The 18,218-nt window shown below is 35.6% G+C and overlaps 1 protein-coding gene across 1 annotated transcript in view; it reads right to left on the reverse strand.

Annotated features, from left to right (window-relative positions):
* LOC136834905 (E3 ubiquitin-protein ligase HERC2-like) overlaps positions 1-18,218 on the reverse strand; it is a 69,159-nt gene that overhangs the window by 19,708 nt on the left and 31,233 nt on the right. Inside the window, 26 exon segments of the mRNA XM_067097724.1 lie at positions 164-406; positions 787-1,012; positions 1,142-1,297; positions 1,693-1,902; positions 2,028-2,291; positions 3,116-3,277; positions 3,609-3,830; positions 4,948-5,103; positions 5,607-5,804; positions 6,235-6,431; positions 7,019-7,123; positions 7,377-7,517; positions 7,764-7,956; positions 8,360-8,554; positions 9,252-9,412; positions 10,059-10,353; positions 10,938-11,018; positions 11,189-11,335; positions 11,945-12,075; positions 12,393-12,509; positions 14,305-14,434; positions 14,546-14,736; positions 15,766-15,910; positions 16,249-16,443; positions 16,856-17,016; positions 17,851-18,088. Coding sequence (XP_066953825.1) covers positions 164-406; positions 787-1,012; positions 1,142-1,297; positions 1,693-1,902; positions 2,028-2,291; positions 3,116-3,277; positions 3,609-3,830; positions 4,948-5,103; positions 5,607-5,804; positions 6,235-6,431; positions 7,019-7,123; positions 7,377-7,517; positions 7,764-7,956; positions 8,360-8,554; positions 9,252-9,412; positions 10,059-10,353; positions 10,938-11,018; positions 11,189-11,335; positions 11,945-12,075; positions 12,393-12,509; positions 14,305-14,434; positions 14,546-14,736; positions 15,766-15,910; positions 16,249-16,443; positions 16,856-17,016; positions 17,851-18,088 — 4,660 coding nt within the window.

The raw sequence follows: 18,218 nt of genomic DNA on the forward strand, positions 1-18,218 counted from the left end.
TTACACTCTCCTAACAATCATTCAATAACAAAAAAATCTTTGGTTCATATATCTTACTCTTGTAGAAAAACCTGCCAGTTACAAGAATAAAGAAATCTTACTCAAACATTCTTGATCAAATATTCTTTTAAACCATACACTGCTTCTTAGTATGTCACCTTACCATTTAACTGCTCTTTGGTTTGCAACATAGCTGAGACATTGGAGTTTAGCGCTGCAATGACGCAATCTCTTGCATACATCACTTGCAAGGCATTTAGAATATGTTGTAAAGCTGCCTGCCTCGCTGCAGACGACTCAAGGGACAGAACGACACGTGAGAGGGATGGGTTGGCTGGAGTTCCTCCAATGCAGTTGGAAGCCCCAGCACTCGCTCCTGAATCAACTCCAAGAGGTTCTGTTACACCTGTAAGTATGGATTACTTAAGTACAAAAATAATAGACATAACTGACTATCTTCTAGCTATGAAAAATTATGTTTGGAAAGTGTCAAACTTTTTATGTAAGTAAGCAATTAATTGTATATGGTCAAAGTTCCTGTAGTTCCAGCTCCATTCATTGTAGCAGTTCCAGTTAAGACTAGTCATTCTAGCACGAATGGTTAGTCATTCTAGCACGAATGGTTATGACTAAAAGTGGCTTCGCTCTCTGCACACTTCCAAATCTCTATGACTTAACTGAAAGAATTTCCACTTGTATATATGGCAAATACCAAATATAATAACATATGACCATAAATCATTTATTGTAAATACACATATCAATGAAAATGAGTAACATAATTACCAAGTGCATGAGCTCCTAGAGGATCTTTAGTTGTTGTGAACATCACCGGCTCAGTTGCTGCAGGCAATGGAGGGTCAGGAACAGTCCAAGCCACACTATGCGATGAACCACAAGCAACTCGAGCCACCCTTATGCCTTCCAAGCCACAGACTAATGCTGGCCGTCGATTAACAATAGTTGTACCATTGCCCTGCTGTCCGTGATCATTATCTCCCCAAGCATACACCTAAAAATAGTACATTAGCAATTTTGAAAATCTTAAAGGGTCCTTCATACAGTCGGCTCTCATACAACTCAAGGCTATTTGAAGACCAGCAGATAACATGTCACAACTTATTACAGTATGTAATATTACCTGGCCTGACTCTGTGACTGCTAAGCAGTGCAATGCTCCAACAGCAACATGCACTATTTTCTTTCCTTTCAGCCCTTCAACGAGAGTTGGTCTCCGCACATGCTGGTCGGTTCCATGGCCCAGACGGAAATAGTCTCCTTTGCCCCAGGTCCAGACCTAAAATCAAGATTAAAACTTGAGGCAAAAATTGGGTATTAATTATGCTAGTAAGAATCAGAATTTGATACAGTATTCTGGAATAGCTAACTTCCTTGTTCTAAAATATAGCATTGCAATTATCTTTAACCAGCACTTTAACTAATCATTACACAAATAACATACTGCTAAATTACACTAAACATCAAAAAAGCATCAAATATCATGACAAAGGTATATACAGTCACAAGATATATCTTTATTCTGGGGTTTACACATAGCTGGGTAACAAAACCTGGTTTTCAACATATCAAAAAACTATGCAGATGACTCAATACGTCTACACATATCAATAAAATTCTCATGGAAAAGGTTTAATGTTATCAAAATTAATTACAAAACATCATTTAACAAACCTGTCCACTTTTAGTTAGAGTAAGAGAAAACTGAGCACCACATTCTATTTGACACACCCCAAGACCATTGAGCCTTTCAATATTCTGAGGTAAAGCACATCCCTCTGATCCTCCTCGGCCAAGTTTCCCAAAGTCACCATCTCCCCAAGAATAAACCATTCCTTCTGATGTCAAGGCAAGAGTTTGTGCATCTCTGCTTCCACAAGCCACCTACAGGAAACAATTTAAAGGATTATTCATAAATATAAATACTGTAAATATGTAATGCTGCAAAAGATATTTTTAACAAGGAATACTGAAGGTGATTTAAGCACAGGGCCAAACACCTGACTTACCTGTACAACTCTCTGACCTAACAGTGCTTTGACAAGTTTTGGCTTGAGCTGAGTAGTTGTGTCACCAAGACCTAAGCGACCATACTCTCCAAGTCCCCAGCAATACAGCTCACCACTTGATGTTATGGCAGCTGTGTGAGAACTGCCGCAAGCAATGTCTCTGATGCGTTTTGATTTTAAAGCTTCGATTAGCTTTGGTCTATCGTAGCTTAGACGGTTACCATGACCTAGTTTTCCATCCTCTCCTTCACCCCATGAGAACACCTGAAAATTATATTCATATTCATTATATATTAACAATCTAACACATTTAAAAAAGAGAGAACTACTTAGAATGAGAAACCAACATAGTAGCACCTCATCTTAAAAAGACTCAAAACTTATTAGCAGCTACAATATTATAGTGGTTTCATGCTAAGCTACTGTTTAGAAGTGAAGTATTTTGTAGACAAATCTCTTGAACTGAATGATAAGAGCAGGCTGTTGGATATCTGAACTGATCACATGCAGGCTACACAAGTCTTCATTACTTCTCAGCCCTTCTGAAGCATCTGATAAGCTGTGGGACTATTGTCTTCACAAAGAGTGTTTCTTACAATGCAACACCATCAAATAAATAACTGTAACTTATCATATAACTATGTGGAAACTGAAGAAACCTATGAAAGAACTTCCAGTCCTAACATATCAAATATCACAAAGAAGCTGAAAAAGATCTGTTTGTATTGCATTAGCTGCCATTAATTTTTTTCCAAATTACTTGGTAATCATTCATACTGTACATTTGCTACCTACATATACAGTAATCCCTAAATCTTATCAAAGCATAATAACCTATTTTATTTTTTTAATGCCACTGTAACCAGCCACAAATTGAGACTGCAAAATGATGAGGCTTTCACATTTTCAAAATTCAATACTCAATAACTCCCTCTAAGTACAATGAGAAGACAAATTTTAATCTCTAAAACCAAATAGGCCATCATTTTGTAAATGAAAAGCCACTGAAATCATGGTTTATGTCGTAACGAAGAATGAATTACGTGGTAAATAACCAAGTACATAACACAGCTCATCGCAAGACATACCTTTCCATCTACAGTAAGAGCCATGGCATGCCTGCCGCCCGAGTGAACCGCCACTTTCTTAACAACATACTGACTGAGAGCAGTAACCTGCCGTGGCACAGGAACATTGCTACAGTGACCGAGGCCCAGACGACCACCAGTGCCTTCACCACAAGCATAAACCTAAGACAATTTTTATCTCAGTGAAATTATTCAAATTAAATTTACCAATACAACAAAAAACTCATTATGACAATGATTACATTTGCAAAAAAAGTCATGATTAATGTTTATCTGCACAATGCAATGACATTGGCAAAATTGCTTCAGAAGATAATCGGAATGGGAAATACTAGGTCTTAATATATGCCAATAAAAGGAAAACACACGCTATCAATAAGGAAAGATTATTCACAAAAACATCTTTATTGCCTATTGCCAATCATTATGAAGTATAGTTACTATTTAATTTCAAGAGAGAATTATTTATATTTCAAGAACATTTCTATCTTACCTTCCCTTCCTGTGAAACAATGAAGAGTGACTTGGATCCTCCAGCGACATTGACAGGATGTAAGCTGCTGAGCGTGTCTGACATAACAGGCATCTTGACTTTAGAGCCTTTCAGTCCCCCAAGCTGGTCCTTGTCATTCAGACCCCATACCAACACTTTGGGTTCACCATCGAAGTTGATTGTGGAAGTCAGGCTCTTCCTTGACATGTCAGTAATATCATCCTGGTAAAATACAGATTAAGGATTCAAAATGGGAAAACAGACAGGCTCGAGAGAAGGTTTGGAAGCATGTTAACTGTTAAGATCATTCCAATATTTGGATCACTATACCCAATTTTGCTTTTGAGTTATAAAAGATCGACCAAAGCCACAAAAAACATCCCGTGACTGAATACATGTCTGAAAGAAATCCGTGTATTTTAACTATTAATATTATACTAACCACAAAACGGATGCCTTCAACAACCCACTTTAATTCTTATAAAAAATTCCCACTTGAAACGCCTATAAAGCCTTTATTCTAACTGCATACATGAGTATGTACAGTATTCATGCCTACACAATAAGCTCTGAGCTACAAAGATCATAGAGACAATCAAGACAAAGTGTGTTACACACAGATTTAAATCTTCTTGATACAGTATATGGTTTTAACTAATGCAGTAGTTGAGTATACCACCTAAAAATTTTTCATAATAGCCTGAATTATATTCTAAGTAAAACAAATACTAATCATCTAAATTCATTAATAATCACTCTCATCATCAAAAATCATCAATGATAATTCTAGGTGTTTTAGTCCAGTCAAAGTATTCAAAAAGTGATGTTGATTTCAGCTTCACTTTGGGAGAAAAACACCCTGTCACACTGTTCCTCTCTTTACTGCTAAGGATCACACGATGTCCAAAAACTCAAAAAAGTAGTGAATACTTATATAGTCACTGGTTCAGGTTTACATATCATTTAGCCTCTTGTTTTCAATTGTGTTTCAAGTTAAATTTTTCCCTTCTTTTACAATTATGTGGATACTTGTTTATTTTACCCATGTTAAAATTTCACCTATGTGAAAGCAAAGTTTCTGTGCTGTTTCCTTTATTTTTCACTGTCATAAGTTTCTTTTGCAATTTTCTTATCATGTGAAATGTATAACATGGGAGTGATCAGACCCTACAAAAATATTCAGAGCAAGAGATAAAGCAAAAGTGAGAAAACTAGTAGGTAATAAAATTTAAGTTCCAAATATGGTGCTTATCACACTAATCCCTAATGAACGTTTCATAAAAGTTCACAATTTCCAACTCACAACAAATGTCAATTCCTAATTTTATAAAAATCTCACCTCAATATCTTCATTATCCGACGCAAGAAACGATATGGAAGAAGCAGGATCTCCATACTCATCAACAACTTTCCCCATGATTGTCAAACCATGGATTCGACAGTCAATGCCACCACTCTTGCACTGTTTAATACTGATGTCTATGAATTTGATGTGCTGTAAAGATGTACATATAAATTTATATACAGTAATGGAAAGAAAAGTCTGAAACATTGTGCAAGAATATTCCCAGGAAATGAGGATTTAGCCCCCAAAAATACTGTAATTATGTATATGATGCCTGTACAAGACTTTAAGAAGTGCTAAAATTGATTGAAGGAAATTATGTACAGCAACTGTTTTTCAGTCAAGAGCATCCCCAAATCATACACACTTCCCCTTTTATAAGAAGCAATTAAATCTATTCTAACTCTTGGCAATCCTTTCTAAAGTTCTATGGAACCACCTACAACAGCCATCCTTTGCAATTAAACCCCTTGTGACATGAAAGCTCCTAACATCTTGCATTTTTACACAATGAACAATACAATATAGCACTGTTTAATGTTTTTCAAACAATGGCTAAAGAAATATATAAGGTTCCAAAGACAAGTGTTTATACTTAACAATAGTAGGTAACTGCAGATTTTTTTACAATAAAGAAATACTATAGTACTTACTTCCCGACAGCCTCTCAGTAAGGTAACCCAAGTATCTGATGGAGTAATACGAACTGTGTTTAATTCTTTCATTTTGGAAAGAGAGTCACCACCACTGACGACCAGTAATGTAGGCATGTATGAGCTGTCAGCAGGATCAACAAGCATACGCAACCAATCCACAGCTATGTTTGGTTGCATCTCTAGGCGAATCCAATGCTACAAAGGAAAAAAAAAAAATGTTTAACAATTTCCTTTTTGGACAATACTCTAGATGTGAAGTGATTGCTATTTTTTATAGTATTACATATTTGAATCATTATAAAAAGAAGGCTGTTTACAGAATCAAAACATAGTTTCTTATCTTATAGACCTCCAAATTATTCATTATAATAATCAAAATCCATCCAAACTATTTTCTCACATATAACTACAGTGTAGCCAAATAATACTAAAAAGCCAAAAATACTGAATCTGTAAACTGAAATATACAGTGCCAAATTAGGCTACTGTAATAGCTCAAATGTAGCCTGATAAAGTCAGAAAATGAGACAAGAGGATCCCCAGTAAGGAGAACATCACTAGCTTTGCTTATACAATAATTAGAGGGTTGAAAATGAACCCTTTCTGGATGAAATCCCAAACATACCTTGCCTTCCTGTCCACAACTCTGCCAATAACTTCCAGTCCCATCAATAAGTTTATGAGCCCAATTTTCTCTTGATGATACACTCAAGTTACGGACACAGCGATACCAATCTTCTACCGTTCCGTCAACCCCCATCATGCCCTCCCTCTTTCGGAAACGACCTCGTCCAGGAGGCCCTGCATAAACTGCTGCACTTCCTATCAAAGCAAAATTAGTATTTCTAAGTCCACATATAGAAGTCAACTTGAAATGAGGAAAATAAATCAAGTGGAAGGTCTGCATTTAAAATTCACATCAACCAAAGAAGTTGTTATAAAAAGGCAACTGTCCAATAAGATACATTTCACACAATCTTTAAATAAGCAATCACTCTACGATGTTTTGGACTACTGCTCGACTAGGAATAGGTATAAATGAATTATATATGCATTAAATCTTTTCTACAAGCAGTGACTATACATCTGACATTAATACAAAATTTTGCTTTAAATTAAAAAATTATGCAATATTGGTAACGAATTACAACCACCCCAACTTATGTCCAGCTGCAGAGGACAGTCACTTCTGAAATCAAACACAGTAGTTCCTTTCTTCTATGGGGAGTATAATGATCATATTTCTGTGTCAAAAAATGGGCCAAGTCAGAGATTCACACCAGGCCTCTTAATCACCTCTACATCACTATCTTCCCATACAGCGTGCTATTAGGAGCAAGGCCAGTACTGGCATATGACTTGCTTAGTATAGAACAATGTGAACTGCACCAATTACAAGATGCAAATACCTGGTTCAGCAATGCGATTGAACAAATGTCGATGACTTCGTCTGGTCTGATAGCACTCCTCACAGTAATCAAAGTTTTCACATACTTTACACTTCATTCTTGCCCCTGTAGGATGTATAAAATACAGTTCCATACATAACTAAATCACATGACTACAATTATCACCAAAATAAATACTATGTCACCCAAAATAAATATTGTCATCACAATCGTGGTAAATTTACATTATACCACATCATTTACAGCAAAAAACTTGACTAAAACTGAAACAACTATGAAATGAACCAAAGGTTCAATATCCTCCACATTAACATCACCTAAAACTACATGTCGTAAAGGAATTAACCAAATACTATACCTGTAATTGGAGTAATTCCACAACCATCACATGTGACATTAATATGGCAAGATGGTACAACTTCCATTTCTGATACCAGACCTTGCCAATTAGGTTGCTGTGGGAAATCAACAATGAGATCTTGGCCATTACTGTTGACAACTGGAAGATAATAAAAACAAATAATGCTCTGAAAACACTCAAGCAATAAATATAAACAATGAGGGATTATGTAGGCCATTGCATAAGGCGCCACTGCAGGTAAGGGTTGTTAGATAATTAATAATAGCAGAAGAAAAAGTAAACTGCAGATAGCCTATAATTTCCCAAGACTGCAGGTGTAGCACACCATCATGCTCATCTTACAAAAGAATATAATTCAATCATTTTTATGTTGCAATTACTTACTTGTAACAACTCCAATACTACGATGGTTAACAGAGCCCCATTTGTACTTAGGGGTCAGGACCGAGCTTTTGACCCTCACTTTGTCACCAACTCTAATTGGGCCAGTTGTAGCGAGCGGTGGGGGCGACTGGTCTATCAGCTCTATGTGAATATAACGAACCCAGTATGTACCACCCTTCCTGTGCCAGTCAACCTGCAATACAGAGAACCGTCATGAAAAAATGGAGCTCAATGGGAAAAATCTATTCTAAATGCCCGAGTACTATTACTACATTGGTATTACTCCATTCCACTGGATTCTTGCTTTAATGCAAGTGAAAAGTAATAGGGTATCACATTTATCAAAATTGTATTTGACATTTTCAAACAGGATTAGATTATTATTATTATTATTCAGAAGATGAACTCTTATTCATATGGAGCAACCCCACAGGGGCCATTGACTTGAAATTAAAGCTTCCAATGAACAGGGTGCTTATTAGGAAGTAGGAGCAGGTAAAGGGAAATACTTTTACTGAGTACTAAACTGGCTCACAACTTATAATCAAAATTTTCTAGAAACACTGAAATGGTGAGAATCTCGAGACGAAATTCACCTGAACATTAAGATTATGAAGAGAACCTCGATCGACTCTGACAACCCGACCGACATCTCCTTCATGAACTTCTTCGTAGGTGCGGCAACAGCGGACTGTCATCCCAGGAGATATGTGGTCTCTGACATACATGGCATACTCATCGTTGTTTGTGAATTCCATGCGCTTTCGGTACACCTCAATGACTGGAGATGACTGTAAGATACAACGAACGGGATAAAGATGATTTCTTTAATTAAGCAGGTTGCTTTACAATCATATAAGGATATATTCCTATGAGTAGTTGGTATTGATGGAAAATATTAATCTTAAAGATCACTTTCTCTAGAAATGGATAAGGAGAATTATATTATTATTATTATCATTATTATTATTATTATTAGTCACTGAAAGTTTCCATAAGAAAACTAAAGTCTGCTTATAAAAACTATTCATGAGGTAAGTACAGGCAGTCCCCGGTTATTGGTGGGGGTTCCGTTCCCGGTGGCGTGACAATAACCAAAAAATCGGCGATAAACAGCACTTATCGGCGCCAATAACCAGATATCAGCGCCAATAACCAGATATCAGCGCCGCTGCTAAGTGGGGATCAGCGCCAATAACCGGAGATCAGCACCGCCACCAAGTGGGGATCAGCGCCAATAACCGGAAGATCTGCGCCAACAAGCAGAGATCGGTGGCAATAAGCAGAGATCGGTGCCATTAAGCAGAGATCGGCACCAATAAGCGGAGATCAACGCAGAATCGTCGTTGCTAGACAAGCGCCGTAAAACTAGATCGCCGATAACCGGGGACTGCCTGTATTATTCCTAGCATTAGGAATACACTCAGAATACGTTGCAATTCCAAGACTATTTCACTTAACACACTTCTATCTTGTTCATCTCTTTACCTCTAAAACTGGTGGGTCATCATTAAACTCATCAGTTAGGGAGTCTGCGTCAGAGTCCAACACTTCAGGGGCAGTGTCTGAATCTGAGAGAGCTTGGTCAGCATGTTCAATCAACCACATAACTAATGACTCTGGACTTGGAGTAACCTCCGTTCCCATACCTGTTGTTTGAAATGAGTAAGAATGCTATTAGCAAGGAGAAAGATTTTAAAAAGATAAAAATAGACACAAACAAATCATTGATATATATACATACATAATACATTTAAATAGTAACAATTATGTGGCCAAAGATAATACTTTCGAATATAATGACAAACAAAAAGGAATTACATAAAAATGTAAAAATCACAAAGCACCAAAAAAATACCATCAAGTTCTTATTCTATAAGCAATTTATGACTAACTTTATAACTATGTAACCATAAGATTACTGTACAGTACATGGATATTTTTAACTTTAATGCCAATCTTCATATAGCAATAATCTCATAAATCTTTCATTCTTTGAAATACTATTAAGGTGAAAGTCCTGATCCAGATTCATGTTTGGGAATAATTCTGCAATGTGCTTGTATGCTTTCAGCATTATCATGAAATTCTTTATCATGAAATTCTTTGCAAATATTGGATGTACTGATAACATGTCAAAAACCATTCATCACTGCAACTGCACTTCAAATAAATCTGATTTTCATAACACTTTTTATTACCAAAGGAAATACAAATCCTTTACTTAACAAAGAAAACTTGATGCAAAAATGACAGGTAATTTAGTAACACCTTCAAGAGTACACAACCACATACCTAATGCTTTAATTGCATGCTCCACACTCTTCCTAGCAAAGCCCATTTCCATCAACTGTCTCACAAGAGGAGAAGGAGAAACTGCTCGCGTCCTTCTTCCTCGGCTCGTTTGTGCTGGCGGAGCAGCAGGCCTGCTTGATTTCACTTGGTTATCATTCAGAATACCTGGGGAAGGTGGCCCAACCCCTGAATGATCGCTCAGGGGTGTAGAAATGTCATCGTTTGAGCATGGAGTTGATGGTGGTGGCTGTGATATTTCCTCAGTAAGACTTTCACAAAGGGCTAAGGCTGCAGTCTGTCAAGGGAGGAGTTATGCCTGTGTTACATCATTTCTTCCATGAAAATAGCAAATTTACTGTTTAAAAAATATTAATTGTTTTTTTTAAATAAACCACAAACTTTCAACTAATGCCTTAAAGCCAGGAAGGACAAACAAAATGCTGTCACTGATAGTGGGCAAAATCTTCGCTGCCATGAGTTTCATCTCACCTGCGGAACTCTCCATTTTCAATCGGGAAATCAGTGTTTTCTCTGCCTGCCCAACAAGGCATGAATTTATAACACTAAAAGGTTTGGAATTCATACATGAGCATTATACTGACATTAAAATGCACCCGGAACCATACAGAAAAAATTATTTTATGAACATTAAACAACAAAAAATCTAAAAAAGGGATTTTGACAAAGGAAAAATCTATTTCTGGGGGAAGACCTGTCACCCAGTGAAATGGTTCCATTTAGCACTCATTTCTAGGTATAAGTATTGCTACATATACCAGAGAAAAAGCTATCTAGAATGAACATTAAATAACAAAAAATCTATATCAACCTTCAGGATTTCAGAACAAAAACTAAAAATTCATATCTTCCTTTACATACTTCAAGTTGTTCCCGAGAATATGAAGCTTTTACTGGAGATGGAGGTGTAGAGGCAGTGATAAGCCTCTGGATTAAAAGGATCTGTCAAAGTGAAATAAAAAACCATTAGTACAGTACTTGTACCTGCAAATTACTGAGTTAGTTCATTATCCAAATTATTTTCTTTTCCAGCTAATGCAGTCAGTTATTCTGATGCTGTAATTATTGCATGAAGCCTTACAATATATCACAGAATGCCTTTCAGATCTTACCTCAGCTGACTGACTGACTTCATCTCCTTCTCCATCGAGATTATTTGTTGAAGTGCTGATGTCATTTGTGGGTTGAAGCAGCACAAGTCGCAGCAATGACTGATGGCTCAGAAGGGCACGGCAGGCATTCATAACTAGCATACGTAGCTGATAAAAATTTAAATCTTATGAAAGCACAATAATTATGTAAGAAACAAGCATTAACTCTTATAGAATTTAAATAATAGTGTATAAAATTAAAAATAATTAACCACGATTCTTTTAGTCTCAAAGCCTTACTGCAACTATTACAAGATCCTTTCTTTCCTTATATACTGGCAATTCAAGAAAAACCTTAGCATTCACATTTCTCCTTCAGTAATGTTTTGGAGTGTCCAAGTATATTTTCTCATCAACATCCCACTACATATTAAACTTGTACTTAAACGGTATTACTGGTGCTTTTCACCAAGGATTACTTATGATGGATATATACATCAAAACAATGCTGCTGTCTCATTATTTTCTTGGCTGAATTCAATCTCTGAAGCTCAACACTAGAAGCTTTATGCACTAAATCAAGAATTTCATAATATTAACAACATTATCATTAAAATGAGATCCCAAAGGAGTTAATGAGATCACTGCACTCGAGATTCTTTATGAAATTTTTCCCTCATGTCTGTTGCTCTTCACCAATTCCCTTTGCTTTCTCAAAACCTGGCTTTCTAACTTGATTTTTCCTTAAACTACTCTCGTCATGACACTGCATCTTACCTGCTGTATTCTAAGTAACGTAGGTGACAATGTAACAGGTGCAGGTACATGAAAACTTCTGGAGTAGTCCCCGGCAATCGCCACTAATGAGACCCACACCTGGACACAGGCAGCTGTTACACTCAGTCGGTCTGTGGAAGAATCCTGTGATTTTAACCAGTAATATTTTATATCTTATTAATGGTCAATGACAAAACATGCTATAGACTTCAGCCTACTGATTTCACTGTGTGCTGGTAATGCTGAAAAAAAATGTAAAAACCTGAACAACTGAGTAACAACATACAGCATACAAAGTATAAGGAAAAATGTACTGATCCAATAATATAAATATAAAACAAGTATCTAAGTACCTGAGATATTTCACTCTCAAAATTTTTTCAATGAAAACAAACGGTAAGGATTTATACCACAAAACTTGCCACCAGTCATGGGTAACAAGACATACCAATAGCAAATCTTTTCGTTGGTGATGGAACCACAGCAGACATGCTCAGTTTCATAAGGGAGCCTCCATCGTGTGGCTGCACATAAACTTTATGGTGGCCGATTCTTGCTATTGTGCCTGTTAAGACATCAAGTTTGTCAGGAGCAAAATAATGGTAATATAATTTATAAGAATCATAAAACAAAATTAAAATTACATTGGTAATCACTGTGTTTAAATAAAAATTTCATTGATAGTTCCTGGGTTTAATTATAGTTGTCTTAGAGTACAGCTTAGGAGCTACTGTATATCAAATGCACAATTATATTTACCTTTGAAGTCCAAGTTTGCTAAATAACATATAGCCGACAGCAAAGCATATATATTTCAATCACATGTAAAGCACACACAGCTTGAAAAGCTGACATCCATAAGATATGGCACGAGAATTAACAATATGCAGTACCGTACAGTCTTCCAAACTAAAAGATTTAACAAATCTTTCATGATGTTTCTATACGATTAACTGCTCTCTTTTAGACTTAATATCAGATTACTAATAAAAACAGCATAATAATTTCAACACACACACACACACACACCTACAATACCATAAATGGTAGATGTTTAATCAATGAAGAAAGTTTTCATGTGTTGTGAACTAAGCAAAACTAGTACTGACTACAAATGTAAGTATGGGTAACTGGTATGGAATAATTATCGTGTAACTTGACCAGAACAAAAACATTTCCTCCTATCTGTATGATCTTTTCAATAATGATGACTACAATTACCCACTAACTTTATAATCTTAATTTCATTATGGCAAATCACTCATTTCAAGACACACACACACTGTGGAATTTCACATCTGGCTTCTCTTTTTTGTTAAACAGGTCATTCACTAGCCAATGGTCCCTCATTCATCAATGCACCAGTATATCTCTTTTTCAATAACATGAATATGAGTTCCAGTGAGATACTTTCTTAAAATGTCAAGCGATTTGGGTAAATCTTTTCAATATAGGTACTGTATTTGTAAAATGAGTCCATTCTTTACCATGGGGCTTTTGTTTCGTAAGTCCTCCGTGATATTGTAAACTTTGTGAATGCCCTAGCCTACCAAAGGGCTAGTCTTTTAGTGCAGTCTATGCTAGACTCTGTGAATGCCTACTGCAAAATTCTATTCTACTGAAGGCCAGTCTTTCAGTGCAGTCTATATCTTTACAATGTACTGGTACCCAATAACTGTCTTGAAATTATGAACCTTTCAAAGAAACTGCAAAATTAATTATTTTTCAAATTAGCATGTGAACACCATAATAAATATCCTCTATGACATGACAGCAATTCATATTTTTTTATATCCATGCCAAGAATTCACAAATGGGTGGTTTCATACCTCTCCTTTTATCCCACCATGCTAATTACATATAATAAAATGACTATAAAATTCTGCTATCTAAAAACAAAAAATTGTGTGTCCTATAACTAAATCTATTTAAAAAAACAAAACAGCTAACCAAAACAGTCATATTCGTTCATTGCTCAACACTATAGCAAGCAGTTTAGAAAGAATTAAATGCTACTCACTTCTAAAGTATTTCTGAAAAATTGAGAGTGCTCTATGACACCAGAACATTCTACTAAACTATATGTTTAAAAATTACTGATGAGTGTCTAATCATGTGAATCTCTGAGGGTGAATGAGCTAATAAAGATAAACTGTTACATACCTAGCATACCCATTTCAGCTACCATTACAATAACAACAAAGGAATTAATTAAGAACAAAATTCTTGTCCAATATTCTGATGATAAATTACTTCTTAACTGTTACTATTTCAGACAAGCTATCAAATGAGCAAGATTACAGATGTTGCCATCGTTATTCAGTAAAAGGAAAAGGTCCAAATAAAAGACGACTGCTCACCTAGACAGCCGTCTTCCAAAAACACATTGCCCCCTAGTCTGGGTCGGGTATCAACGCCACCAATGATAGCCAGGGAAGCTGCGACACCAGTAGCTTGTCCAACAAGACTACCTGGACGACAATCTTCAACCTAAAAACAAAATGCAGAAAGTTTTTCTAATGGCTTTCCAGAGAGTACATGAAATGCCTTGATTTTCAGTATCTTAAATTTCAAAGGGTATTCCAAACATAAATAACAAACCTTAAATTGGAACTGTGACAAATCAGACAACAACTGTGCAACCAGACTCAGACGCTCAGTTATGGAATCATTGATGACGCCATTCCACACTGGCAAGGCATGCAGTGTTCGCACCAGGGATACGACAGCCTCTACAACTGTGCTTGAATGTGTTGATGTAATGGCCACACATGTTCCCGGAACTTTTCTACCTGCAGCGAAGAAACAAACATACATCTAAAATTAAAGTAACATTATTAATTAGGAAAATAGTCATTTAATGCAACGTACATGTTTCTGATGTCACACAAAGTTTAATCACTTTCTATATTACCATAACACATCAAACACTTCCGATGTATGTCTCAATAGAAAGAAAAAATATTTACTCTACATGATAAACAAAATTTCCTGAAAAATAGTCAAATTGCCAGACATTCATGATTTTACAATATGAATACACAGAAAGGTAATGCCACCTTCAGTCTCAAAAAAACTAAAGCAATATCTTAATCCAGATGGAAAAATTGACAGACAGGCAAATAGATAAACAGGTCAATTTACTTGACAACCCTAACCTAGTTATACAAATTCCATTTTTATCTTCATGAAAAAAGAACTAATTTAAACCAAAAAACTAAAAATTACAAAATAAAGCTGTCTCCCCTCAACTTAGTTACTTAACTTCATCCTTTTGTTACAAGAGCTGAGTTACAAAAGTAAATAAACATATTTAGACACACTGGGAAAGTGTTGTATCAAGTAGAAAAATTTTTTAAAACAAAGAATTTGGGAAGGTTTACTACATTTTAGATAGATCAATATAAACATTAATATTTCTAATTATGCAGTACAAGTGACAAAAAAAATAAAAATTAGGATTTAGTGATATATCTAAAAAAAAATTAATTTAATAAACATAAGGTTTGTCATGTATTGTTACACTGTAATAGGATAGTCTAAACAAACTCTAAACAAACCAAGAGCAGAATGATAGGGTCTGGGTCTAGTGCTTCTGTAACAAGGGGAATCTGAAAGCACTCCAACATTCACATGTAATAATGGTCTTAATAAACAAAATATACTTCCAATACACATCCAAAATATAAGTTCCCAGATTTCTACTGAGAGCCAAAAGCTAACTTTATATTTACCTGCCACTCCCATAAATCTTTTGTAAATAAGTATCAATAAACCTGATTAAAAGTTAAAACATTTCTGCATAACACCAACAAACTTACCTGTGGCGCTGATAGCTGGATCATTAGCACATGTGAGAAGGGTATTACCAAGTAAAGACAATATACGGTCTAGCAGCATCTGTCTTTCCTCCAAGTCATCAATTCGGTGGGGAAGTACGGATGCCAAGAGCCGCAGGGATAAGATCTGCATAATATAATGGATGAAATGGTTAAAAATGAAGCACTCAAAACACTTGGACATGTATTTGAGTTATACAAAAATATATGACATGACTTTCCCCAAATTCAAATCCATGAATAAAAACCCATCAAAAACACTTAGAACTGCCCATTTTGACATCTTATTTTAATAGTTTTATCACAAAAGTGCATTTATTCATGAAAATTATATGTAAATACAGTAATTAGTGAATATTTCTCAGTGAAAAATACAGGTCCTAGATATGTTCCACAGACAAACCAGCGAATGCATGAACCCATCACGACCACCATGAGTTTTTACTGTATACAAAAATATATGACATGAGACAGATATAGTGATGCAGGTCCTAGGTATGTCTGCGAGAGGTTTAGGAGCAGACTAACCCACTGAGAGGTTGCAAGACTTCTACACAAGACTGGAGAGCAGCTGACAGAGCGTACTAACCCTAAGCTGCACCATGAACGATGTTGCTCCTCCAATATAGGATCACTTTTTGGGGACTGAACTGTACCAGCCTATGGAAGTCCCAAACAAAATGAAGAAGCCACCATATTAATAATTTTTTACAAAGTAAAACATGAACATCTGGATAGATGAAATACATCGAAAAAAACTAAATTGTCTTGATGTTTTAAGTTCATGAAACCAGTACATCTCATTTATGTTGTCTACAGTATAAATGATTACAAGAAGTAAACAAAATGTGTTATCTAATGTTTAGAATACAAAAATTTCAAAGATATTTTTAATTACTCATAATAATAATAATACAACAAACATCCATTTCTAACGACACAATAAGGCTATCATGAAAACTGAAAGAGGAAGACAATGGTTACATAGCACTTTTTAAAAACAGCTATACAGTATATGGATGCTGCTTCAAATAAAAAATATAATTAAAACCAAGGAATAGGAAAATGTTACCTGAACAATGCTATGAAGCAAAGCGGCTACAGTTCGAACACTTGATGGAGACATGTTTTGTGCACTAAGACCAGTTGAAATGACCACTGCTCGTAGTAAGTGAAGACAAGAGTCTCGAAGGACCAATATTGGATGTTTTCGGATGTAAGTTGACTCTGTCACTATGAGGACAGAGGAGTGAAAGGTTGCTAGATTATAAAAAAATGTGCGCAACAAAATACACGTAATTTTGTATATAAAATACAAAATAATGATGTAAACATTAAATTATTTCACAAAAATTATATAAAATAAAGATCATAAGTAATTACTTGCAATTAAATTATTTTTTCATACTTCATTATTCAGTGATAAACAAGCACAAAGCATATTGCATTTTGATTAAAAAAGAGCTAACTTTGAAATTCTAACTCCATTATGTTATATTCTATGGCTTTTTTTTTTTATTTGATTTCATATAAACACTTACAGTAAAATATAATCAATAGTCTTTCCCAATATAGAACATCTTTTAGTTGAAAATTCCCTATACCATCTATTTTAAATTAAATTACAAAAACAAAAATACAACTTATCAGCACAAAACGGGTGATTTAGAAAAAAAAATTAATGAAAATCAGATTCATAACTCTCAGCATCTGTTCAAACATGCTGTCATCTTTTCAAAGATTCTTCCATAGTTAACCCTTGATCATTTTTACCCCATTATGGGAGGGACACAAACTGCAGTTTATTTTGCATGGCGCACTGAAAATCTGCAGCATCCCTTCAGTCCCAAATCAATTACTTTTCACTTTCACTGCTCACCTATTCCTTTTGATGTTATCATACATGGCTGTCCTACTTCTTCAACACAGCCTTGCTCTATTTCTTATAACAAACCAAGGACCAAAACATTGTGGGAGACACTATGATGAGTCTAGAAATGACACTCACCATTCTTGTTAAACTAATCTCCAATAACAAATCTTAGAAGCCATTTTAAGCAGTCTTACCTTCTTCCTCATCACTGTCTGAGTCACTTTCAGGAGCTGGTGGGAGGGGGGAATCAACTAGTTTCAAGTCATACTTGCTCTCTTTGCCCATGCGATATGAATTGGTAGAGCCGTTGTCCCACTGAACGCGTATCCAACCATCCTCACCCAATTCACCAATCACAGTTCCTTCCCCAGGCAAAGGGCCATCCTGATCACCCCATTTCCAATCAATTCCTCTTACAACTCTGGTCCCAACCTTGAAAGAAAATGAGCAAGAACTTTAGCCATATATTTATGAATACATATCAGAGAGAAATTAGTAATAATTTTTTACAACTTCTAATACATAAATATTAGTACTGAAGATTAATTCCATGCAAATTCCA

This window comes from Macrobrachium rosenbergii, chromosome 54 (genome assembly GCF_040412425.1).
Source record: "Macrobrachium rosenbergii isolate ZJJX-2024 chromosome 54, ASM4041242v1, whole genome shotgun sequence".
Taxonomy (NCBI): domain Eukaryota; kingdom Metazoa; phylum Arthropoda; class Malacostraca; order Decapoda; family Palaemonidae; genus Macrobrachium; species Macrobrachium rosenbergii.